This window comes from Hesperophylax consimilis, chromosome 5 (assembly GCF_061612785.1).
Source record: "Hesperophylax consimilis isolate HC1 chromosome 5, BYU_Hcon_1.0, whole genome shotgun sequence".
NCBI classification, from domain to species: Eukaryota; Metazoa; Arthropoda; class Insecta; order Trichoptera; family Limnephilidae; genus Hesperophylax; species Hesperophylax consimilis.
In genome coordinates this window covers 13087398-13115397 of record NC_142840.1, presented here as the reverse complement: position 1 = coordinate 13115397, position 28000 = coordinate 13087398, and the positions used below count along the sequence as shown (strand labels likewise).

The 28000-nt window shown below is 34.0% G+C and overlaps 1 protein-coding gene across 1 annotated transcript; it reads right to left on the bottom strand.

Moving 5' to 3' along the window:
- LOC149423556 (uncharacterized) lies at positions 1-27999 on the bottom strand. Its single transcript, XM_089631642.1, has 14 exons — positions 27610-27999; positions 24339-24400; positions 23229-23442; positions 22113-22193; positions 21822-21965; positions 19071-19373; positions 17566-17733; positions 16615-16935; positions 15802-16025; positions 14756-14976; positions 7271-7581; positions 6289-6402; positions 4785-4947; positions 1-3687 (listed from the first exon to the last, which is right to left on the bottom strand). Exons 1-14 carry the CDS (start codon positions 27700-27702, stop codon positions 3263-3265), a joined length of 2844 nt encoding a protein of 947 aa, XP_089487768.1. The 5' UTR covers positions 27703-27999; the 3' UTR covers positions 1-3262.
- Between the last annotated feature and the right edge of the window lies 1 nt (position 28000).

The window sequence follows — 28000 nt, the reverse complement described above, 5'->3', positions numbered from 1 at the left end:
ACAAAATCAGTCTCAGTACAGTACCAGGGTAATGCATGGAATAAAATTACATTTGGGCACCATACATCCGGAAAATATTAATCAATATTAATAGCAGCAGAAATAGAGCCAACTTTCCCGCAGTTGGCTTTGTTAGACGACATGAAATAAGAAAAATTATTTGGCATGAAGGTGGGACATTGAGTTAAAATTTAAAATATAACACGGAAGACGTTATTATAAACAGTATTAATTTGTTCAAATATAGCAACATAATAAAATAAGCAGCAAATTAACAGTAAACTGGCAAGAATCAGTACCTACCTATTCTTTGTGTCACAACTTGGTTTCAGAAAAGTTTGTTTTGTTTTCAATATCAAATTTTTGTTGTTCTTGCTAATTGATTTAAAATGACAGCCATTTTAACTTAGTAATACATAAGCAAGGTTGCCAAATCGTGGGGAATTCCCCAAATGCGGGGAATTTATAAGAATTTAAACCGATTGGGTATTTTGTGGGGAGAACCTTGATTTGGAGAAAATGTGGGCATTCTACTATATGAGATCTGACATAAACTAATACAGAATAAAATAGCATTTCTTGAATTTCCAACCATATTGAAAAATAATATTTAAAATTAAAAATGAGAATTGTTATTTTATTTTCACCAATTTTGAAGATCTATTGTGGCTATTTTAGAACATATTATGCATTGGTAACCCTGTACGTAAGTCAATATTTTGGTAAATAATTTCAGTCATTTAGCCAAAATTAGAAAATAAATTGCATTAATTTATCATAAATTTACACCTTAACTTATTTGTTCTACAAAATAAATTATAAAAATAGATTTAAGTTTTAGGGGAAAAAATTTCATACTGATTTCTTTAAATCAAACTCTCTTTTTTAACAACTAAGAAAATACGTAATTATTATTAAATACAAGCTTAGTTAACGATAGATTTATCTTTTTTCCACTGTTAAATTTCATTTTGAATGAATGCTAAGAACGAAATACAAAGCTGCAAAACAAGTATAAAAATTCATATAATGTATGGAAAACAAGGCAAATGCCGCTACTTTGTCATAATTAGTTTCATCAAATCTTATGGTAGGAGGCGAAAGGGTTAACAATCTTTTGATATAATTTATTTGTGCCTAAAATTACATAGTTACAAAAGTCATTGCCTGTAGTGCATGAGAACGTCCATTTTAATCCTTAGGATACGACCAACTATAATAGCAGTTCAGTGAAATCATGACTACCTTCAGGTGCACTGCAATGTACAGTGTATAGAGCTAGGTTTTAGAAGTTTGGAACTCATATTATATTGTCCATGAAAATTCCTTAGTAAAAAGTTGACATTGATGCCTGTTAATTATTTCAAATATAATTTTCAATATTATATTTGGCTTTGAGATATTTACAAAATATTAGCCGTCTTCTAAGGGTTAAATGCATTTTTTTTTTAAATTGAAGATTTTCTGGAAACGGACTTTCCCTAACATGAAAATCGATATCATTTATTGGTTTGACCTTGCGGGCTACAAATGTTTTTTGTCTGCGAAGCTTCCTTCCGAGCCTGCCTGAATGTTAGTCAAAAATTTACAACTCCCTTCAGCCTCGTTACATATCGTGTTTGGGGATGCCGTAGTCCCATCGGCTCCTGAAAATTGGGGCTAATGTGCAGAAAACACAGTTAAAAAAATGTTTAATATCGTCAAAATCTAACAAATTTCCAGCGATATTAAATGAATGCGTTTCTTTTATTAGGGAGGGGTATCAGAAAGATTGTACATTCAAAATCCCCAGTAAAATGATGTTGATGGAACTCCAGTTCCATCAACATCTAAGTGGCTGTTTAGGTTACCGCTGTGAGGTATACATAACTCCGATCAAAAATTGGAACCGAAATATTGTAACGTCACATGATTGCCTAACTATATCCACCAATGAAAAACTCTGAATAAACTTTCAGAGTTTTTCATTGGTGTAAAGAATAGTAAGTAGGCTCCGAATTAGAATTTTTCTGTCTATATATTGGCATATCTATGGTTTTTTAGGACCAGTTTGTTTCATACAAAAAGCCTGAAGTTATCGATCTAGTGAGTGGTTTATTTATGGGTTACCGTGGTCGCAAAAATTTTAGGAGCCGCTGGTCTAAGGGCCTCCAAATTTTTACCACCGGGAGTTTTCAATCAACTTAATTTGCTTCTGTCCACTGGCATAGTTTAACAGTTAGACCCCCAAGGTACAAGGTACTTTTCATGATTTATATTTTTAGCTCAACATTTTCCTGTTGTTCCATCGTCCTTTTATAAAATTCAAGAAAAGGGATTATTCACTTATACGTATAATACTAAGGTCATGGGAGATGAAAAAATGTTAAATTTTGAAGATTAAATCTACAATATATTTTTCTTTTATAATCAAAACAGCAGAGTCGTTACATAATATAACTGATTTCCTCATCATTGGTCAATAAATAATGCATATAATATTTATTGTTAGGTAATCAATTTAAAATGTATACAATCATAAAATAAAAGTATGTGACTGTTGGCATTCGAGTTAATAATGAACAAATGTGAAATACTTACATTCAATGGACCAGACACCAGACCAACCAGATACTAGACAAATGGAATTATGATATAATACATGATATTATTGTCTGTTGTAAGCCAATTTAAGTAAAAGCTAGTTTTAAAGAGAAAGATAGAAATAATAGTAAAAGGATGATGACCTTTGGCGCCATTTTGTGAAGCATTCAAGAAGAATAAAGTAGAAATAAATGGAGATTTGTTAAAGATTCAAACCTAATTACTAATTATAATAACAAAGAAGGTATTATACATAATTTATAATAAATTTTCTGTTGTAAACATTAGCACTATATATTTACAAATAGCTGCACACAATCAATGAAAATTTGATGATGTGATTTATTTTTACTTTAAGTTGTTTATTATTGAATCAGTTCATCTCCTTACTGTCAGGTGTGGTATGTATTTATTGATTTGGAATTTTGGCCTGATTCATTATATAAACATCATTTTATGAGAATTTATGTGTAGGTAAATAATAATTTATTTAGGTTAAGAAATTAAAGTTCTTAAATTTTTATACCTCAATCCCACTGCATTACAAATTTTCCAGAATATGCCCGTAGAATAATAATAATTGATCCATGTTATTTTGAAGTCTATAGAAATTAGCCAATTAGGGTCAAGAATAAAGAAATCTAAGATTAATTCTTAGAGAACACCATAACCGTCAGTGCTAGGCAATAAAGACAGGCCAGTTAAACATGGGCCCGCTGCTCTCCAGGGGGAAGTTGGATCCTAAGCGTGTATCATCTTGAAGAACTGCATCATTCGAAGAGGAGGACATAATTCCATCATTAGAGACAGTTGCATCTTTACCTTCGCCATTACTGTCGCCATTGTCTTTCAAATCAATCTCCTGTTTTTCAATCTTCAATTCTTTAACTTGAACTATCTTCCCGGAAGGATTTCCAGACTTGGTTTTGGATCTTTTAGCCGTTGCCTGAGAAGTGACTACCTTCTCTTCCATTTCTAATGATTTGTCCTTTTCCTTGTCATCGAACTTCTGTTTCTCTTTGGCATGTGTGTTGAGGTGGCGCTTCATGTCTCCTTTCATTCTGAATGCCTTTCCACATGTTTCGCAGGTGTGTGGTTTTTCTCCTACAAAAATATTATTCCTTATTACATATTTTTAAAAGAAAGATATACATTCTTGGGTTATGAATAACCTGACAGCATGTATTTGAAAATCTCCTACTACCATCAAACTAAACGGAAATGTTGCTTGTGACATGATGGAGGACTTAACCAGCCAAAGAATTTAAGTCACCTGGGTGGGAACCTGATGCCTTACCAACTCAGCAACTGACTGGTCACATAAACAAATGGACTACTATCTTATAGATAACTATACAATAATAATTATTGAGACCGACACTAGATCCCGAATGCCATGAGCAGACTACCAATCAAATTAGAAGCAAGACTATTTTTTATTTTATTGTCATTTCTCACAGATATGTTTAGTACAACGAATTATCTATTTGGCATTGTTTGTATTATGCATAATTGTGGTGGTTTTGGCCACAAGTTTTGATCCTATCATCACTATACATCATTTTATCAAAAATACCAACACAAAAAAGTCACGAGCCATCACTGCCAAAGTACCTAACGAATAAAACAGCCCTATTCAAAATATTAACATAATAATATTTTTTCTTCAATAATATTGGCAAAATCATTTTGTGGTGTCATTTTAATAAAACAAATTTATTTTCTTCAATAATAATAGTAAAATCATTTTGTGGCTACATTTTAATAAAATAAAATAACAAACTTTGTTCACAGTACATGAAAGTATACTTTGCATCCTGATAAAGAAACCATTGGGTTTGAAACATGTTGATAATTTTTATTAAATAGTGGTGACAAACAAAGTTTATTATTTTATTTATTGTAAATAAGTATCTACATATTTACAATAAATACCAGTCTGTGTTATGAAATGAATTCAATGTTTACAATTGATTGATAATTGATAAAATGAAATCATAAGGACCACGATCTGGTCACTCTCCAACAGCATCATTACATAACATTATGTTGTTTTACTTTTAGTATATTACGCCATATTGCACTTCCTCCTACTTCTTCAATCAACGTTTCAAACAGCCTTGCAGTGTCCATCACCATCAGAGATACAAATCATAAACATATCATATAGACATTATGTTTATCTAATAGTTTCAACTTACCGGTGTGAATTCTCCGATGGTTCTGCAGGTAAGAGCTGGCCCGGAACTTCTTGTCGCAGAAGTCGCACTTGTAGTTTTTCTCCCCGGTGTGAATCCGGCGGTGGACTATCAGCGAATACTTCCGAGCAAAATCCTTCCCACAGTACTCACATTGGTGTTGTTTCTGCAAAATAATTATGTATGTGAATAATGGAAACACAATTAGTTAAATTTGTCAATCTCAGTGGCTTAATTTCAGTTGAATTAGGACATATTTAACCCATACTATGCTGACATTGCGAAAAACCAACAGTCAGCTTGCAGGGTTCTGAGAATTTGATGAAGAAATCGCCGATATTTCTTCAAGTACTCATTAAAAATGTCTTATTTTACCGTTAGGCAAAACCGACCACAAAAAATTTATTTTAGTTCCAAGAGTCTACCTTGTTGCCATCAAAGTTGGACAAAATACAGCACTCGGAGAAGATGTTTTTGGATAATTATTAATAACTATTAGGGCCATTTGTTTCACAGAATATGAACCAATCGTCAAATTGAAAAGTTAAAATTCAAGTTCTGTAAAGGTTCTATTCAAGTTCTGTTATTATATAATTATTGGCCAGTTGTTTCACATAACGTAACGTATTCTGTAAAGGTTCTATTCAAGTTATGTTATTATATTATAGTTATTGGCTGGTTGTTTCACATAACGTAACACATTCTGTAAAGGTTCTATTCAAGTTACTATAACATTATTGGCCAGTTGTTTCACATAAGTAAAATGATAACAGAGCTTGAATTTTAACTTTGAAATTTGATGATTTGTTCAAATTCTGTGAAACGTCCATATTAGTAATTTTTAATAAATAATTGACCAAGGTTTAATATTAAACACACTTTAAAAAATAATTTGCAAGTACTCATTTTAAATACTTCTTTGGGTTAACGCACAATCAAGGTATAAGTTTTTCAAAAACTATATAAATGTTTGTTTGTTCAAAATCTAAATCACCGAAAGTTCTGGAAATTTTGACACGTTAACGTTGCATCCGAATAAGCGTGTCTATTTATATACCTATATTATATAGATGCTACCTGTGACGGGTTAAACATTTTTTAAGCTGCGCCATCTGTTAGACGTTTTTTTTTCTGACAAAATTTTTTCCGTGCACCATCTTATACAACTTTAGTCATAACTTACTTGTTTTTTGGCAAAATGATATTTTTGTAAACTGTACAGTCTGAACAGATAATTGGTTAATATATTTATAAAAATATTATATAATCTACTGTATGTAGATTATATATGAACCTAGGCATTTATTTATTTGAATCATTAATGCCTTTCGGCTTTTACATAGTAAAAGACATAAATTATATTCAGAGAAATAATTTTTTAAACGTATCCTTGAGGATACGCTGACGTTCATGAGATAAATGATGTACTTATCTCATATCAGATAAGATACTCGAAACAGGTTTTGAAAAGAAAGATTTTTTTTTGGTTTTTAAGTGTATCACAAACCTCATTAGAATGAATAGATATAGAATGATACTTCAGATCTCCCCACTGGCGGAACATTCTTCCACATTCCATACACTTGTAGGGTTTAATGCCACTGTGTAGTCTTGTGTGAACCTGAAACACAATTGTGAAATTATTAATCTAACTATAAAGCAGTAAAAATTGTGAACCCTGGCATTATGAAAATCGTAAGTTTTCCTTGTCTGTAATATTTTTGTCAACACAATTATTTTCAGTTTTCAAAGTCATTCCACAATAGACACCAAATTATTAATATTTATTAACACACTTCAGGCGGTTATCTTTTGCGCCGACGGACCGCTGGCGACGGGCGAAAATAAAGGTCCTGCGTGAATTATTTTAATTTGTTTTAAATCGCTATATCTTCGAAAATAATGAAAATATTTGAATAAAAATTTCTACATACTAACTCAGCATACCCAACCAAGCTATAAAATGACTTATTTCGTTAATCTTCAAACGCATTGCTTATCAAGTGACAGTTATTCAATAATAAAAGGTCCCTTTGTTGAAATACCGATGTACATGAAAGACTCGAATATAAATATAAAAAGAAAAATTGTATTGCGATTTGATGATTATGTTCATATAGTTGGGACCTTTAGAAAGAGATTGGCATATAACATTCAAATAAAAACATTGAATAATTTATTCTTTTCTGCATTGAAATGAAGCCGGCGCAAAAGGTGAAAATACCCTTCCCGTTCTTAAACAACAATCGACCGAACAGGTAGAAATACCTTTCCCGTTTGAAGTGTGTCAATAAAATAAATATATTTTTTGAAGTATTATTAAACTAAATAAAGTCTTAACTGTTTAATGGTGATCCAAGTATGGCAGGCCAGTTGTCATTAACTATACAATTTCAGAAATAACACTGACTTAAGATACTGAAGATTCTTTCATTGCTCAAATAATATGTATTATACGTAGTTGAAAATATTCCTAAATGATTTCTTACTTTTAGGGCACTGACGGAGAAGAATCTCTTCTTACAAATATCACAGGGATAAGGCCGGGTCCCCTCATGGGACAGCATGTGATAGACCAGGGAGTTGCGGTGCCTGAACACCTTCCCGCACTTGGTGCACGGCAGCATGCCCTTGGAGTTCTTCTTGATCACGGCTGCCTCTTCGGGCCCGTCTCTGGACTGGATGGACTCCGCCTCCTCCATCTCCCCCACCACGAGGTCGCTGTCGTTGATGATCTCCCCCACAACCACCTCGCTGTCCACATCCACTTCGGCTTCCATCATCTGTTGTAACACTTCCTCTGAAATATCAACTCTAATGTATAATGCTGCTAACTAATAGAGTAAAACCCACACATAACCACTGGACCTTATTTGCTCACATTTTGGTCAGTTTGCAAAAACCTGCGAGGTTACACTGCCCAAAATGTGAGCGATTTAAGAGTATTAAAAAAAAAATTTAAGGTATATTTCAAAAGTTCCCACGTCTTCGTAACTATACGATATTCGCTGACATAATCATTTCATTCAGCAAATGATTTCTCTATTTTTCAATAAATGTCTCCCATCTCTATACAGTGCTCTAATAAAAACAATATATTTTAGTTTCGAAAAAAATTTGAAATTCCATTTGTCGTCGCAATAAAAATTCCCGTGAATATTTATTTTACTCAAATTTTGTTATGTATTGTATATCAATGTATTTGTTATTGAATTCTCTGCTTATTTAAAGTTTTAACGAAGTCCTAAAATTAAAAATAACAAGTGAAAGTGAATTTCAATTCGAATCAAGATTGTTATTTTTCGGTGCCGTTCCTAAATCACCGTTTTGAAATAGTAATGCGTATGTTATGTTATTATAAATACTATTAGTAAAATGTAATAGTAACCTAAAATAAAATAGAAACTAGAACTACACTACGTATAAGACAAATCACTAAAACTATATTAACCATCCTAATATAATTTGTAGGATTCAAAAAGTGCTGGTGTAGATTAGGCTTAAATCTATAAATGATGTCATTAAATATATCAATACAGTAGAACCCCGTTAATTCGAAAAAACGCGTAATTTCGAAATTTTCGCCAAAAAAATTTCCGCAGAAAAATTTTTTCATACAAAATTTTTTTTAATTCGAAATTCGTTCATTCGTAATTCGAAATTTATTTTTGTCTGCGCACGAAAATTTGTTCATGTAATTCGAAAAAATTTGATTTTTGCGAAAATAAATTTAATCATAATCTAAAAGTCAGCCGTGGCGGTAAAACACCGAAAAATGTATTTTTACGTGGTTATACATCGTCCTAATTAGTATTATTATTTTGTAAATCTGAATCGATTTACACTGGAATGTAGTACTTTTTCAAATTTATTTTGAATATCCGAGTTTGAAGGGCCGAGAAAATACGTTTTACGCGGATATATGTCGTAGTTTTACGAGTTTACACCAAATATTTGAATTTAAAGGGTCGGCCGATGAAACTCGGCCGCGAAATTTCGATTTACGCGTAAATGTATCTTATATTTACGAATTTATTTCGAATATCTGAATTTTAAAGGGCCCGCCGCGACGGAAATCGGACGCGAAATTTCAATTTACGCGCAAATATATCGTATTTTTACTAAATTTACTTCGAATATCCGAGTTAAAAAATACGGCGCAACGAAAATCCGCCGAAATATGCCATATTTTTACGAATTTACTTCAAATATCTGAACTTAAAAGGCCGGCCGCGACAAAAAAGTGCCGATAAAATTCGATTTACGCGGAAATATTTCATATTTTTACGAATTTACATCAAATATCTGAATTTAGAGGGTCGGCCGCGACGGAAATCGGCCGCGACGGAAATCGGCCGCGCATTCTTGATTTACACGGAAATACATAGAATTTTTGCGAATTTATTTCGAATATCTGAATTTAGGGCCCGCCGCTACGGTAATCGGCTGCGAAAATAAAGAAATAATTGGTATTAATACGAATTTACAACTAAAATACCACCCGGATTTGAAGAGGCGGCCGAGAAAATCGATTTTCGGCGTTTTTTTTTTTTTTTTTTTTCTTAAAATTTCGAATTACGTGGGAATTCGTTAATTCGAAATTTGATTTTTGATGTCCCGTGGATTTCGAATTAACGAGGTTCTACTGTAGTACCCCCAAACTTATTGCCTAGATCATGCATCCTATTGGTTAGTGAGTGTCTGATAGTTGGTTGTGTATGTATTACGGAAGAATGTTACATTTTGTCTTGTGTTCCTAGTCGGTACATGGAATTTTACAGTGGAGACGATGGCAGGGCTGTCAATTAAGTTATTAATGACTCTAATGTGTATATGCTGTAGCCTTTAGGATACACTGCACACAATGGGTACAAATCTCATGTATTCCTGATAGGATATGCCTGCATACCAGAGGTTAAAGGCTATTATCTTCAATGTAACCTCTCCCACATTTTTATAAACAATGTATTTAATAGATAGAGAGTTTATAATAACCGAGTTCTCAGCGGCAGGGATGTGGGATAATTAAATTGTAAAAATTGACTTCAGCGGTATTAGAGTGAAAACAGCAACAGTATACGGTTTATATACGGCAGAATCTGCTCACTCTCCCTTTATCGTCCCAGTTCTCCAGTAGCATTGATGTTAATCAACGTATTATTAATTTTTACTAAGCGCATAATAATATTTATTTTTCGGAATAACTTTATTGAGTAAAACCTCAAATTGTAATATTTAATTATTGAAGACAATATTAGCGATTTCTAAACGAAAATCTGAAACAGAAAAATCAGAAAAGGATACGGTCACATCTAGGACTCGAACCCAGGACCCTTGTCTTTCCGGGACACCGCTCTACCAACTGAGCTAATGGGACCCTATCCCCCTCGGTCACTTTTAACTGTATCATACTTCGAATAAGAACTACCAACATTTTTCGTAAAAAGATTCCCTTCCCTTGCCTGCTCTACAACCGGGTGGCGATATAGTTCCTCTGTTTTTGCATTGTGCAGACAGGGGCGCCCTTGTGAGATTACACCAAATGAAAATGGAGCAGGATAAGCAACGGGAATTTCTTTCTGTAGCTGGCCCTACAGAACCGCCCCTTTAGTTCTTTGTTAGCGCTTATTCCGATCTGTTCTTCTTGTCATATGATATGCGATTCTTCAACATTCCATTTCCACAGTCAAAATGTCCTCAAACTTAGTTTTGAAGTCTGTGTGAAGTACATCTAAATGTTGAACGTCATTATTACCCTGGACATTTTTCAAAAATAAGTTGGGGAACTAGGAAAATACGCGGCTTCCAACGTGCAATGTTTTTGTTCAATATATTAATTCTGACGAGAAAAGGAACGTAGACTCTATAGTAAAGTAATTTCTCAGTCTATTATTAGTATTACGTAAACTGTGTTATTTGTGTTAGGTGTATTGTGTCATTTAACTACAGACCAATAACTCTACTAACTAGTCTATCTAAAGTATTTGAAAAGGTTATCAATGCACAGTTGGTAAAATTTCTCGTGAGCCATAAACTGATCTCAGAAAATCAATACGGGTTTCAAGAAAACAAGAGTACCTCAGACGCTATTGCTGCTGTCACTGATTTCATTGTTAAAAACCTTGATAAAAGCAAAAAATGTATCTCAATCTTCTTAGACCTTTCTAAAGCCTTCGATACAATATCGCACAGTAAATTAACAAATAAACTTGAAAAAATCGGTATTGCGGACAACGAACTTAAATTCTTTAAAAGCTACCTTAATGGACGTAAGCAACAGGTTAAAATAAATAACATACTAAGCAACACCTGCTCAACTAATTATGGTATACCACAAGGAAGCATATTGGGACCGATTTTGTTCCTGGTGTATATTAACGACCTATGTAATATTAATATTCAGGGGAAAATTGTTAGTTTTGCCGATGACACTGTTCTTCTGTTTGAAGCTGACACTTGGCCAGCTGTCTACAAAAAAGCTGAAACGGACATAAGCATTGTAAAAAAGTGGTTGGATACAAATTCGCTCACATTGAATGCCGAGAAAACCAAGTACATCACATCAAGCATTAATATTACAGGTCAACCTCGTGACGATGCCTCTATTAGAATACACACATGTTTGAATTCTAAAGAATGTTGTCAGTGTCCCTACATTGAGCGCACTGCTCAGATAAAGTACCTCGGCCTCACCATTGATCCATACCTCAAATGGAATCTTCACACTCAAATAATTGCAACCAAGATAAGAAAAACCATGCACTTCTTCAGAACGATACAAAACTTCCTCAACTCACAATACTTGAAAATGGTTTATTTTGCACTCTGTCAATCTATTATTGAGTATGGTATCATAGCGTGGGGAGGTGGAACTTCATCTGCACTAGACCCAATCATAAAGGCACAGAAAACTATTATAAAAATAATTCTTAGGCTTCCTCTAATAACTGACTCGAACTTAATCTTTAAAATTTTGAATGTTTTTGATGTTCGGCAGACATACGCAAAAACAATACTCACTCACCTATACACAAATATACATACATACTATGAAAAAAGATCTCATACTCGCTGTACTCGAAGCAATAACAAAGACTTACTTCAAATTCCTGTAACGCATACTACTTTTGGTCAACGGAATTTTAGATATCTTGCGACAAGACTTTACAACATTCTTCCTGATAAAATTAAAACATGTCATTCACAAAAAAATTTCAAGGATAGCGTAAAAATTTGGATCAAAAGTAATGAAAGGGCCTTTACCGGCGCACTCATCCAAATTCGCAGTTTTTGATGTAACCTAATTATTGTACAGTGAAACTCTCTTAAGAAGTTTTCCAAGGGACCGGGGAAAAAAAACTTCTTAAGTGGGAAAACTTCTTAAGTGGGATTCAATTTTAGCCATTTAATAACTCGAGTCCGGGGCATACGTCATTCCTATGTCTACCTATGTTAAATTGTCGTGAAAACAAGCTCATATGATCCAAGCGGTCAAAAAAAAAAATATATATATATACATCTTCTAGTTATCATGGTAATTAGTATTACATATGTATTTAGAAAAAGGTGGGAATGTGAAATAAATGAAAAATGGTAGAACATAGTTGATTATAAAAAGTTTATTTACATACCTACATATAATTTTTTTTTTTTTTTCGAAGTATTTATCTATAGTAGATTGCTTAACTCTATTATTGAATTCTTTTGTTGTAAAATTTTGACTAAACATTACAAATCAAAACAAAACCATCCCATGGACAAAGTAAACACAATTTTAAAACTGTTAAAGTACATCCCTCGAAAAAGCCACTCGAATTCGGATAGTAAAAGTTGCAGCATTCCAAAAGGTTCATACTGTTGATCTTATTTTAAATTGGTGTAAAGGCAATGGATTATACATATTTACTTGTTAGTGATTACCCACTCTTAACTTGACAGTTGAAGACAGAGCTGTGGATATACGCCGTCTCTTTTTTACGCTTTCGTTTACTATATGAACTGAGGGAGAAAGAAAGACTTGTTGTGGTTAATTTTACCAAGCGGTTTGATAAAAGGACACCGCAAGTAATTTTGCTAACCGCAAGTAATTTTGCTAACCGCAAACTAATGATAGCGGGTTCTTTGCCTCAGAACCGTTTGCGTACTGCAACCCTGCCATGGCACTGCACAGAAAAATCTCACAAAGTCTACGCGGCAAACTGCTTATTAGTTGGCGGACTTTAACATTTTTGCACGCTTGCTGCTTGCTTCAATGGCATTTGAGAGACTATTGTTATGATGTATTTTCGCCAGGCACAGTCGACTATCGTATATTTTTAAAGATATTTTAATCCTTTTCTAGAAATTCCTTATGAAAATAAAATGCGCAGCTCAATATTATGTACCTGTAGGTTCATTTATGGTCCTACCTAACTAGCAGACATCGAATAGCTACGATTTCGCACATAAATAAATGGCTTGATGCTTGAATCAGAAAGTTATATCATACGAGCTGTTTGACGCTGGAATTATGTATAATCTGTGAACGCATCCAAAAACTAGAAAAATCATTTGCGAAGTTTCGTTTCAATCTACATTTTAAATTTATGCATATGTATTTCCTAACCTTCAAACTTAATTTACGACAAATGTCAGATGAAACATGATGCACGGCAATTTTTGATGTTTGAATGAAAAAAACGTAATTATAATGCATATTTTACCATCTCCCCCGCCATATAATCATGTTGTTATGTATTTAAAGGTGAAATATTCCGTATTAACCGTGATCCGATAGATTATCAAAAGTTTTTCGTGTTTTACAAATTCGATGGAATAAAAATTTTATACAATAATATTACGAAACATCTCTATGTTCATTATCAAAGAGAAGATTATTGAAGGAGGCGTCAAATGTATGCAAATGTAGATCTAGCCCACGTTGTCATTAAGGTTGAGTTTAATATAATCTTTCATGTTATTTCGGCCTTAAAGACGCTTGCATATTTGTTACATAATTCCGCATTGTTTATTCGTTCCATTGCTATTTTACCTAGTTAGGGGATTAGGAGACGGGGTATTTGGTTTATTTATTGGATGTTTATTGGTTACGGCAGGTTACGGCTTACGGCCCGGCGGCCGACAAAGGGTTTTATGGTCTCAGGTACTAGGTATGGGTTTCAGTCAACGTCTTTCAATTTATGACTTGGAAAAAGGTTCATTTTAGATATTTTGCGACACAATATTTCGTTTGTGTTGATTTTACCGCCGGATTTCTAAAACCTCTTAAGCGGGAAGCAGTTTTAGCTCTAAAACTTCTTATGTGGGAAAAAATCGTGTTTTTTGTATGGAATTTTCAAGGGACCAAAAATCAAAACTTCTTAAGCGTGAAAACTTCTTAAGTGGGAACTTCTTAAGCGAGTTTTACTGTATGTATTTTCATATAATTGTAGGTATATTATTACGACTATAAACGAACTTGGTAAATGATGTATTGATATTGATGCTACCTAACTATTGAGTGTTCGTATTTTTATATATTTGTAGGTACGTTATAGTACTATAAATAAACTTGGTAGATAGCTGCCTCAACACAGGCTAAGCCTAGTGAGGCGGGCTATGATAAACATTAACATTTCTATTATTTACTTTATAATAAGAACCCTCAACTTTTTGTAATTTTTTATGTATTCTAGATATTTACATGCTCATAGTTGCAAATTTATTGAATAAAGATATTATTATTATTATTATTTATGGAACTCCTAAATATTGAGTTGAGGTAAATGGGAGTCCGCTTGTATGTACCCCTATTTGAATCTCGTGGACCCCCAAATTTTTTTCTCGCTGACATAGACCCCCAGCAAGCCGATATCGACCCCTGGGGGTCCATATAGACCACTTTGGGAACCTCTGTTCTACCCTATAAATAATAGGGAGCATACCTAAAGAAAAAAACCAACAACATCATATGTGTAATTGTATTAATAATTTACCTTTAAGCTGCAAGTGACACTGCTGCGCGTGTTCGGAGTAGTGTTTCCTGCAGGAGAAGATCTCCCCGCACAGGGGGCACTCCACCTGCTCCCCCATGTCCTCCTCCCCCTCGGGAGCCCCCAGGCTGTCCCCCGCCACATCCTCCGAGCTCAAGCCCTCCGACATCATGCTCTGGCCGCAGTTCTTCTCTGGGTCTACTTCTAACTCGTGTTTCAGGTACCTGGAATAACAATTTAACCTTTACAATGCTAACCTTTTCAAGGCAATGTATGACGTGGCACGTTTTGATTCAATGAATGAGTTTTAGTGAAAATTCCCGCTAATATCTCCTATCTTCATAAATGTTAATTTTTCAGAGGAAGAAAAAACCTCCTCATTCAACACCGGTTGCAACATGTTTCATGCAAAAAATAGACTATCATACTGAAGTTAGGAATTATATAATCATTTAACTTTAACTCAGCAGTCATGTATTTCAATAAAAAATATTTAAATATTTAGGACAAAGGTATGATGGTATTCAAAAAGTTAAATCTTAAACAAATCGAGTTAGGAGGTTTTGGTAGTTTAGTCGTGATGCAACATCCGTGTACGGTGAGAGACGCTGATGGATCGCATATGGAACAATCGCGTAGATCAGTAGACCATTGATTTATCAAGGCGATTTGAGTTTGCCTATAGCAGCTCCAGGTCAGTTAAATAGATCAATTCAAACCTACATTCTGTCTTACACCAGTGTTGGAAGCTAATACGGTGAAGAACTATCAGTACCTAGGATGGTCAACAGCATTTGTACCAGAATGAGACATATAATAGGCCTCGATTTGCATGCATTTCTTAAATGAAGACATATGATTTTCTACACTTCGTAGTACCAACATTCTACATAGATACAAATAAAATACATCTGGTCTTCAGGTAAATGACACAAACAGTTTTTTATAGACATCTTATACTTCGTATTCTATCTATTCGGCTCAGACGAAACCTTAACAAAAATTAATTGATTGAAATTCACGTTGATTTTGCACTGCATAGAACTTACCAATTTTTTGAATTAACATGTGACTGGTGTACTTGGCCATTTTCAATGGTAAGATGAGGTAGTATGTACTGGTCGTTTGGGCCCAGTGGGGCCTGAATGAACACGGGGTTTGAATGGTCGCTGGACATGTCCTCGCGAAGGTATTCCTCGTTATCAGGCTCTACCACCACGTGGATTCCTTCCATTAAGTCTTCAGGCTCACTGAATTCACTCATTTCATCAATCTGAAATAAAATACAATCATCATTATAATAAACCTGAGATGTTCAGGGCTGCAGCCTGCAAGGTGAATATTACCCTGACGATAGCCAACCACTGATAGAATAGGGCACAAGTAGAAGAAAAAAACATGATTTAACTCTTTCTCATAAACAACACATGTAATATAGAGATTCTGTTGTATCATCATTTATGAGAAAGAGGGAGAGGTTCCAGAAGATCTTTCAACAGCAGGACTATGTAAATTTTGAATCATAAGCCCATGAAAGGGCAGTTCATTCAAATGGAATGTCTGACTAAATAACAGCATCTGCAGTGTAATTTGTTATGCATTTGTTATGACTATGAGTTTACACTTTAGACTTAAAAGATATGGATTCGATTCTCAACGCAAAACAATAATTATTTGGCATGGATTTGTGACCTTATCAAGTGACTTTACAACTGTCATAAGAAACACTCACATAAATAAAGCCCAGTGAGGAACACCTTTTTCTGTTAATTGAGTACCAGAAATTGAGGCAGTGAGAAACAAGGCGGATAGAAGATTCTTTGCAGAATATAGGAAGGTTTAAATTAGACAAAATTTGTAACCTTAGCATGAGTCTCTCTAATGTGCGCTTCATGCTGTTTCTGCCTTCTGAATGTCTTGGGGCAGTGGTGGCAAGAGTAAGGCTTCTCTACGGCAGCGTATAAGGGCGGAGGTTTGTGGGTCTGCTCATACATTAAGGCTTTCTCGGTGGCAAACAAGGCTTCTTTATCATTTGTACTAAACAGGGATTTGTCTGCGTTGATATAGGCGGGCATCTTATTGTGCGGGTGGTACATGGAAGACTTATCGGGCTCCGTGCTCTCGAGGGACAGTTCCACCAGCGCTTCAGGTAATTGTGAGTTTCCCACCATGCTTTCTGCTATCTGAAACATACAATATAACAAATAATTCACCTACCAAACCCTCTACAGATCAATTTGTTGGTTCACTTTGGGGTTTTGAGCATTGTTTTTTTTAAATCTTAAGCCCACGTTTAGATAGCCACAAAGTGTCCATGATCAGTCACATCTGTCCTAATGATAGGCATCGCAAGGAATCTGTAACGTTGTCCCGGCATCGAGTTGGAATAATATTGCACAGCTGCTGACTATGTACAAATCGCAAGTACATCGTGCTGTCAGCTTTGGCAGCCACCTCTGCGGTTAACCTCCTTCGATTTGAGGACACTAGATAACTGGAAAAGTATTGATTCAATGCAAAAACGAGTCACCTATTTGATTACAATTGCAATCTTTAGAACATAGACATCAGGTGGGAGTTTCGATAATAACGTGTAGCATAATATAAGGTGCTCCAAAGAACTAGCTTAATTGATTCCTTTAGCACTAGTGCATAGCCACGAGACATGGCAAACATTGAGCACCCAGCATTATGTACATGGTTGACATTTGCTGTTTGAGAACAAGTAATGAATGATTGAACTAATTAAATCTATGTCATAAAAAATAAGTAATTGTTTTTTATTTTGATGTTTAAATTAAATAATTTATTACCTTCTCCATTGATATGTTACTGTTATCATGTTGCATCTGGCCCATGTGGTTTCCTATAATAATAGTTGTGTTTTGAGGTTCATAATGTTGTTTAAGATGGTGAAAGAATTGTAATTGGTCCTCGCCATAGTAATCCCCACACAGCTGGCATATGAATAAAGCACGCTCCTGAAAAAATAAAACAAAATTATTATCATTAACCTTATCTACGCGGCTGTTGCATATGTGATCCATTGACGACTATCTAAGTTTCACTTTAACATATACATACTCCCATAAAAAAATGCCACTGGGTGGGATAGATTGAAGGCTAGTAATGAAATGGTTAAATATTAATTAAAAAAGATACCACACAGGGAGTAACCGATTTTTGGCAACATAACTAGGTTATTATATAACTAGTAGCCAGGTTAGCATAAGTCACTGATGTCAGAATAAATAGACCTAAAGCACAAATTTGCATATCACTTCGATGGCCTGCAGGCAACCACGTGACAACCTATTTTGGCACCAGCGGGGTTAGTATATTGATTGAATAAAATACGATATCATTCTTATTTTGATGTTTAGATCACATCATTTTATTTATGACCTTGAGGTGATTTTGCACAAAAACAGCGCTATACAAATCATCCAAATATTATTATGCGAACATTTTGCATAATAACTCTGCAATTATTTATTTATTGTATATTTGTGAGAACCAATGATTCCAATAACATTTCACAACATTTTCAATTAATCATATACCTACGAGTACATTAATCTATTATATACATTTATTAAATCAGTTGCGATGCATCATTGAGGTTTGACTGAAACATGTCTATCTCTGAAGGATTATCTCCAGAAGCATGAGCATTGGTAGGTTGGTCCTCCCTCTTGGAAAAATAAAAGCCCGTGCTGCCTAGCTCTGCTCAAGTTATCTGGGACATAAACGTAATACGCTCCAGAACATCAGTATTATACGGTTTCCTGTGCATTCAAAATGTGTAAATATTTAAATGGTAAGAAGAGTAATCAAAAATCAAGTATAAAAAGTTATATACTTAATTTTAAGCATATTCAGTTTAATATGAACTTAAGATGTCAGTAAGCGACAGACAATCATACTATCAAAGAATAATAAAGTGATTGTTTAGTGCGGTGAGTAAATTATACAATAATTGCAAAAGGGAAAACTATACGCTCTTAAAAACTATTCAGATTTTATACAAAAATAAAACCTAACATTTTTAGTTACAGCTAGGGATGACGAAGAATTTTTACACCATTGTAAAAAAGAATGTCTTGTTCGTAAGTAGATTTCATTATTGAAGACTAAAATACTTTGACATCGATGTGAGTTGCCTTCAGACTGTCGGATATATTTACATATTTGCAAATCACTGACAGGTCCTCCGCCCCGCTGTTAGGTTGGTCCCCTCAACGTTAATGGTATATATGTATGTTGTTTCTTTAATCTGTGGTAAGGGAAGAAATAAGTAATAGTATCAGATTCTTACCCCTTGTAACGAATTATCAACAATCTGAGTGGAAGACATGGAATGATGTTCAGGCACGGCAAGGTCTTCCTCGTTGACTCCTTCCTGCAGAATCTCAACAGTCTGCTGAACGTCATCATTCATATTCTGACCGATGTTAATATTGCTTCTCTTTAACTTTCTTGAGATTCTTTTCTTGTGCGGCAAGCTTTTCCTATTCTGCTGCTGCTTATTGTGGGCGAGCGAAGCATTGTTCATGTCGATTTCGCAATCATCAGATTTCAACTGCGATTCATTGTCCTCATGATCGTGATCATCGATTGCCTGTAAAATTATAATAATTTCCTTTGTGAATACGTCCATAAGAGCGATTTTTCAAAATTGGAATCGATTGAAGTGTCGAGATCAAAATCAAAAAGAATATTTTCAAATCCAGACATGTGATTAAATTATAGCAGAAAATTATTTTAATTCTATATTTGAAACTAACTGTACCCCGCCACGCATTTTTTCGTTTCCAGGCAGATAGAGAAACGATAGCGTTGCTTTTACATCCAACAGATGATGCTGTTTTTTTAAAAAAAAACATGTTTATACCTGTCACAGGTAATATAGGTAGATAAAAACACATGCGTATTCTAACGCAACATTGTCTCAAAATTTCAAAGCAATTGGTGAAGACTTTTGGAGATTTAAGATTTTGAACAAACGAACATTTTTATTTATATAGATATAGATGTGCTTGCTTTTTCTGGATATGTTTAAGAGTGGAACTATGCAAGTCAAGTTACATTTCGTGATTTTTCACAAGTAACAACTAGCGTATAAATAAAAAAGCATCAGACAAAAATAAAAATTCGTAGGCGAGGAAAAGAAAATAAACATTAGGAGGCAAATAAACATTAAATAGGTCTGTGAGAGCAATAACGATAGATGTAGTTCTTATGATTATGACGTACATTTCTTACACACATAAATGTACCAAAAAAATATTTTTGTATGAGTTTTTACTCTCTTCTAAAATAAGGAACTCGAGTGAAAAAAAAAATATTCATATAGATCAATAAACGCTGATTCTGAATATATAAGTTTTATTATATGTGGAATTTATAAATCATCATTTAAAAATTAATAATCATCAAATTAAAATTGGCCTGACTGAATTTGTTGATTCTGACATCACGGGTCTTGGAAACAGTTCACAATGTCCACATTTCATATTGTTTTGTATAGAGATAGAACTAATGAAATTCAGGTATTGTTTGTATTTAAAAAATTTCATTGTTGTTGTTTCAGTGTTGACGAAATTGAAACATTATTTAGGCCTCAATAATTAAAATCCAGACGGAAAATAACAGAAATCGGTTACATTCAGGGACAGTCAAACAATCTTCCCAAAGTTGTTAATTAGTTGAGCGGCATCAAAACACAATAATATTTATATTATTACCTATGATAATCGAAACTATCTATCTAATTTAAAAAGAAATTATGGACTTGAATCACCAAAGTGTAAACAAACTAATACAATACATATACATTTTTGTTATTTGTTTTTGGGGGTGTTATGCCATGTTGCGCTAACTCCTTATTTAGCCAACGTTTCAGACAACGTTACAGTGTCCATCCTCAGGGCAGATGTGTACTGGACACTGTAACATTGTCCGAAACGTTGGCTAAAGAAGGAGTTAGCGCAACACGGTATAACACCCCAAAAACAAATAACAAAAATACATTTGGCAGTAAAAATCTTAAATCATATAATACATATACTTATACAATATATATATACACGGTTGACATTTGTCACATGAGAACGGGTCGCTTCTACGATTCGTTCTTAGGTTCAACAGCTCGGCTGTGGAACGAACTGCCGGCCTCTGTGTTTCCTCCCTCCTACAACTTGGGACTCTTCAAGACCCATGTTCACTCCTTCCTCTCCACAAAAAGACCCTCCACACAGCATCCCCAAATATGACATAGGCCCTGAGGGAAATTATTTTCTTCAGGGCCTCCTGTGTGGAGTTAATATTAAAAAATATATATATATATATACACAGGTTAAATTTATAAAAACATTTTAGATCATCTAAATGAAACTATTGTAATTTCATCAAAATGATCCCCGCAACTAAAGAAGCATTTTTCTTATTGGTTAGTTTTTCATAGTAATGCAAGTTTCAGAACACTAATCATGTACGTCATCAGGTACGGTCACGGATGCATTTTTGCACTTTTGTACAATACAATAACAGTGGTGACGAGATGCTGACATTGTTCGTCAATATTAAACGGTTAAACGTAAGAATAAAAAAAGTCTCAACTCTCGCAGCCACCATACAAAATATAGTGCATATTGAAATAAAATGTGGGCTCCTTGTTACCGGTGACGTCACACAGACACTACAGAATTGGTGTGTTGTGGAGCCCCGTAAAATAAAAACATTGAAAATCATTTTAACTATTAAAACTAACTACGACAATAAAAAATATATACTGGTATTTAAGTTACAAGGTATTAGAATTGATAAGAATAAAAATAAATTAAAACGATTGAAGTGGATTGAAAACGATACTTTTTTGTTTCAAAGGCAGTATAATCTTTTGCCATCTCAGCATTGTATAAATAATGCAAAAATTGTGGTATCGAAATAATAATATATAATCGAAAAAACCAAAAGCATTGCACATTTTATACATTTTTTGAAGAAAAATAAGGTTGCATAATGTCATAAAATCTTAACCCTGATAGTAAGAGATAGGAAGACTCACCTTGAAGTTCTTGGTGTGATATTGCTCATTGGGTTTGTTGACCTGGTACCATTGGGAGACCTGCTCTCTTTTCAATGGAGGTAATGGAGGCAACAAATTGGGAACCTCAACTAAGTCTGATTCTCTTAATTCTACATGTCCATCCTACAAAAAATATTATGTTTAGGGAAATAATAACAGAACTTGAATAGAACCTTCACAGAACTTGAAAATCAACTTTGAAATTTGACGAATTGTTCAAATTCTGTGAATCAACCCGTCCTTACTCTTGATGATTGGTGATTTACTTACCCCATTGTGGTGATGATAAACTCTAATAGAACTGTTCAAGAGAACACTGGATGATTCCACTGGTCTCCCCTCACACACAATCTAAAACAAATTATCAACATTATTTGACAAAGAGAGATTTTGACATAATATTTTTTAAGATTATAAAGGTACTCGTAATTAAAATAAGAAATGTATATGGAATGTACATAAAACATTAGGAAGTCAAGAATATATATAAGAGGAAGTTACTACAAAAATTACAGTTAGTCCACCAACAGAAGTATTCCTTATTCTAATATTTAGCAGTGGGGTATTATTTTCATAAAAAATATCTTTGTGTAGCTGATATAAGGATTATTCAAATGTTTTATGCGCCAAGTAAATGGCTATTAAATTGCAAAATACGAAGCAATAGTATTGTCTTATTCTATTAAATTCTGTGCACATATTCAAGTAAAGCATTTGGAATAGAGTAGGTCAGACTCTTAAATGGGAACACACAAGCATAAATTATTTTAACAGAATGTGCTCAAAACTAACTATGTAACATGTCAAATAAATAAGGAAAATGGAAGAATAAAAATAATGTAAATGTTTTTGCCATAAAGCAGAAACTGGACAACTAAGTTTTAATAGTAATACATGCTTAACCTTTACATACCTGAGGTTAAAATTTAATGGGGGTCACTTCATTCAGCTTAGCAAATTTTATGAGGGACCCTAGTGGCCTCCCTTAAATAAACCCATCAAATATTAGTTACTACAGTTTCAACGGGACATCTTCGGCCAGCAGTCAATCATTAAATAATGCAAAATGGTAAAACAGATAGTACAAAAGCGAGCATGACTTTAATATATTATTTTAGTCCTTTCCTATAAAATTCACCTTTTACGACTGCACTTGCAACATGTTTGCAACGAGGTATTTTTAAAAAAGTAGTGGAGAAATGAACGACAAAGTCGTGAATCATGGGCGGGGTGAAAATAATTTCATCAGAAAATGATGAATTTCACAGAATTTCCGTGATGTTGAATAAAAAACAATAAACCTTACAAATAAGCGCATCATAAACAAAATTGATTAATTATGAAATAAAAGAGACATTTACCTTTGCAATGTTTAATTTAATTTACCTTTGCAATATTCCCTAGTTCATGCATTCGGGCACTTAGACTGTGTTGATGCACAAACTGTGTGGCCACTAAAGCAGCCGCCAGTCTCCGGTCATCCTCGGTGGGGGGCTCTGTCCCATGGCCCTCGCCCTCCCCCACGTTGCCTCCCTCTCCTCCACCCAGCAGCTCCGGACTCCATGCACACAGCTGGCCATCTTCGCTCACACTCACCTGCCTAAAAATTATTAAAAAAAAAAATTATAAAAACTTTCAGTAATCAGTATCCATATAGGCATCAGGAGTCTGGCTGTTTTTTTTAAATTTATTAATGGTGATCGAAACATTTATTTATTGTTTCTTTACATTGTATCTTTTTTACATTAGAATTTTTAACCTCTTTTTTTTTGAACAACTCAAACTAACAGGCTTCGTACGTGTGACAAAAATGTGGAGCGACACGCTACTATAACTATACGAGCCATCAACAATAACCTAGAATCTTAGATGCATGCGGCATACATGGACCGCATGCAAGCGACCGCAGCCGGGGATCATTCGAGAACTTGCGACGAGAGCGCGCCAGCTTTACCACGGCTTATAGGACCACCTGGGAAGCTCCACCAAGTTGCGCGTTTATATAAACGCACTGCACCATAGTTTAGTCTAGCAAACATGCTTGCATGGCGTCGAGAACCAACTACATTACACTAGCAAATTCATCACCATTTATCTCCACCATCCACAGTGTTGAGCATCGGTCTGGAGAATTGAGCATCTCACTGGTGAACCACGACAATCTTCATCTTGTGGTCTTCAGCACCAGCTGACCCCAACATCAGAAGCCTCCGCCCGCATGGCGTCGAGCATAGATCTACATCCAGTTACTACATTAACATCTTTTATTTGTCTCTACCTACAGTCATCCCAAAAATAAACTGCCTTCTTTTTCAGGTGAATTGGGCACAAATGGCATTGTTTCCTAAGATGGCTTGGTAATTTTTCTTCATGAACATCGATGGTTACTTTTGTTCTCTCTGATATAATTTAGCACAATCGAGGAGAGTTTTGTATATATGTACTATTTAGAGATATTCAACAATATATTGTACCAATAACATGACACATTCTTACCTGCACAGGGATTGATTTGTGTAGCTATTAGTGTGTAAGGCTCCACCATTGATAGTCATTTCCTGTAATAAAACAAAACATAATAATGTTGATTCAGTTTTGTAAGGCAGAGTTTCAAACCTTTCTCAGTGGTTGAGAGACAAGACAAGGAGTTTTGACATCACTTTAAATTGCTAGATCAAGCACCACATATTAAAATGGGTATTATGTTTATTTATGCACAGACCCGTAATAAATCATGGGATACCGCACAAGGGTTCCAACTGCTCCCAACCATCTGGAGCCAGTGAGACTATAGCATCCCCAATTGGGATATGTTGTGAGGCTGAAGGTAGTAGGGAGGGAAAGGAGATGGGGAAGAAGAAGGGGAAGTACCTGGCTATTCAGATCTAGTCACCAAACATGGCCATAGCCATTTCAAGCAACATTTCAATTCTGGAAGGTGGTCTTACACCAGGTCAGTATCTTCTACTCTGATATGTATAATTGTAGGATTTGTGAAGTTGAGCCGTAGTTGCCTATGAAAAAATTATATTATTTTTCTCTTATTCCGCTTCACTCTTAATACGCAATATTTCAATTTCAAATAAATGGATTTAGCTTTATTAATTTAAAACATGATTTATTATGTCAGGGGAGACAGAAAAATACGCACTTTTAATTTTAATTTCGTTTATTAAGTCACTTACGCGATATGTCAATTAGTATGCGGCGCCCGCAGCCGACGGCGACTATGTTCATATCAAGAGTTGGATTATATTCATAATATAGTATTAGAATTAAATCACAAACCAGTCTATACAAACCTAGCGTAGCCCACAAACTACTTGAAAACTGGGATATAACTCTAAAGGGGACGCGAGCAGGCGTTATTAAAGGTTCCCCAACATTTATAGTAACTTTTAGTAATAATATAACTAAATTCAAGTATTAATTCAAAGTAAACATTCCATATTTACCGTGAAGCGTAATTCGTAACCTTTACCAAAATTATTAAAAACAATCATAAATTTACCATCTGAATGAACACGTTGTTACTAACTTTAAAAATCATTATTTAGATGTGTCAAAACTGTGAGAAAAAGAAATTCACATTTCGAATACAGAATTATTATTATTAATTATTAAAATAAAATTATTTTAGCACATACTTTATCGCTTGTCTGATATGATTTAATATTTATCAGTTTCAATTTGGAAAACTAAACGTTCATTGAACTGGAAAAATTTTACGCACTATGCAGAAATATGTAGGAATCGTGAACCGTCACTGGTAGGAATATTTAACGTGACACATGCATGCACCGACAAAATTAACATGTTTAATATTTTTACTTGTGTTATACAAAAAAAAAACACAATATATTTAGAAAGTACAGAAAATATGCATGGTCTTGCAAGCTAAGAATAAAACAGAGGTTTTTATATATGTACTTATGTATATATAAAAATAAAATAAAATGCAGTCGAACTTGGTTATAACGATCACGGCTATAGTGAGTTCATGGCTATAATGAGATATTACAGAACAATATGTTAGTTCAGCCTTATCTTCATATAATGGTTGTCTGTTATTACGAGGTTGATTCACTGATATTATGAGCAAATAATTTAGTCAACACAATTTCTGAATACATGAACGTGTCCTTGGGTCTGAAAAAATAGTTATTATTCATGAATTTTCTATCCTGTTAGGGAGAGATACATATTTTTATGGCACTACCTGTGTAAGATTGTTGGATAAGTGAACCATTGCTATTCATCAGGCACAATGTAAAATTGTCATAAAATATGGGAAATTTGAGCTTGGCAAATTTGTTCCCTTTTTACGTCTTCTTTTATATTACAACTCATTGTATGTTTATAAACGAACCTAGTTACGAGTACCTACAAACCTGCAAAGAGTAAATTTATTACTTAGATTTTTTTCTATAGCCAAGTGGGCCGTATGAAATTGATATGCGGGTTGCAATAATAGGGCCGCGGGTTGTGCAACACTGGTTTGTGATAAACAATATTTGACAGCTGAAAACCAAAACAATCCAGCAAGCTAGTTATTTATGACTAGTACGATTTTACAAGCGGTACAGGTACAGTACGCACAAGGTGGTGATAATAAGATAGACAATTTAGTGATATTTTTCTAGGAAATCTTGAACCAGGTGATGATAGTTATAATGCGTTGATTGTTTTGAAGAGGAAATTGAGAAGCATGAATGCGAAATCTTTAAAACAATCATTGATAATAAATTTGAGTAAAAAGTGTATTTTTCTAATTATTTTTTTAATAAGTAATACCAACTCCTATTTTGAAAATATACTGTACTTTTGCGAATATATTGATAGTAGAGGCAGGTAGGTACGTACATACGACTTTTGAAAAACCTATTTTGGATATAATGATTAACGCTATGGCTAAGGAGCAAATTTACTCAGTCCCCTCATGCACGTTATAACCAAGTTTTACTGTACATACATTTCAATAGAAAATATATATCGGATTCTAGTGACAAGATTGTAAATGTCATAAACAAGAAATGTTGAAGAGCACCATCGCATGCTTGGCCGCCCTCATTATTAATGTTTTAAGCTATATTATCCAGTAATAGCTTGGAAAAATTTTATGGTGGTTATTAATTTTCTGAGACAACCTGATATATTACATGTTTATTAAAGAAATAATGTGACATAATTTACAAAAAAAACAGTAATCATTTTATACAACATGTATCACCATAATAAAGTTAGGCTTGTGTGTATGGGGTATGTGTTTTTTTTTTATTTATATGTAAAAGTATTCAGTTTATATTTTCAGTGTGGTTTTTAAGATGAAGTTTAAAATGTTTGTTGTTATATCTGGTAATGAATCCAAATTTTTTACTTATTGCATCTACAAAGCAAAACAGATAAGAAACCCAATTATCAATGCCCAGTCTAATTACTTTTATTGAGCATAAAACCTACTTGAAAGGCATTTGAAGATACCTCCTTGGCAAATGTATACTTTGTTGAATGTGATCATAGAAAATATTGACGCGTGTATGTTCATGGCTGTCTACTTTATTTGAAATGTAATGTAGACAAATTCATAATGTTGTGTTTATTTTCATTTAGATTCCGGATTGCAATAGGCAGAGGGCTGAAACTATGCTACAAGCCAGAAAATGAAAGAGACCTGATTTGAAAAAATAATAACATAAGGAGTTTAAAATGACAAGGGACTAATACTGAATAATTTCTAAGGTTTTACAGGTAAAAACAAAAGATATACCTCCGAGGCAGGGTGATGAGGAGAAATGTAATGGGAAACATTTTTTTCTTCAGCCAGTAAGCTTCCCTCAATGGTGCGCATATTTAATTTCATGCTCTAGGAACTTTTAAATTATTGCGTTTTATTAAACGTTATTACTTTTTAACACAAATTCAACCAAACGTTCAAAATTGGCGCTGTAGCGAATTGACAGCTGATGAACCAAGGTCATATTGAAGAAATAGACGCTGTATTGTGTGCTTTATTGCAAAATAAACTAATTAAAAACAAATCAACACATTGCTAACTCATTAAGGAGCACTATAAATAACTGATTGTACACATATTTTATAAAATAAAGAACTTTCAAGACAATTAAACGCTAACAACATCCATCTTTTGACACACGACA

Excerpts from the sequence above, each read along its gene's own strand:
- LOC149423556 (XM_089631642.1), bottom strand. The coding sequence starts at position 27,702 with ATGAAATTAAATATGCGCACCATTGAGGGAAGCTTACTGGCTGAAGAA. Across the intron at positions 24,401-27,609 it reads CTCATCACCCTGCCTCGGAG|GAAATGACTATCAATGGTGG; the intron begins GTATATCTTTTG and ends GTTTTATTACAG. Across the intron at positions 19,374-21,821 it reads ATCACACCAAGAACTTCAAG|GCAATCGATGATCACGATCA; the intron begins GTGAGTCTTCCT and ends ATAATTTTACAG.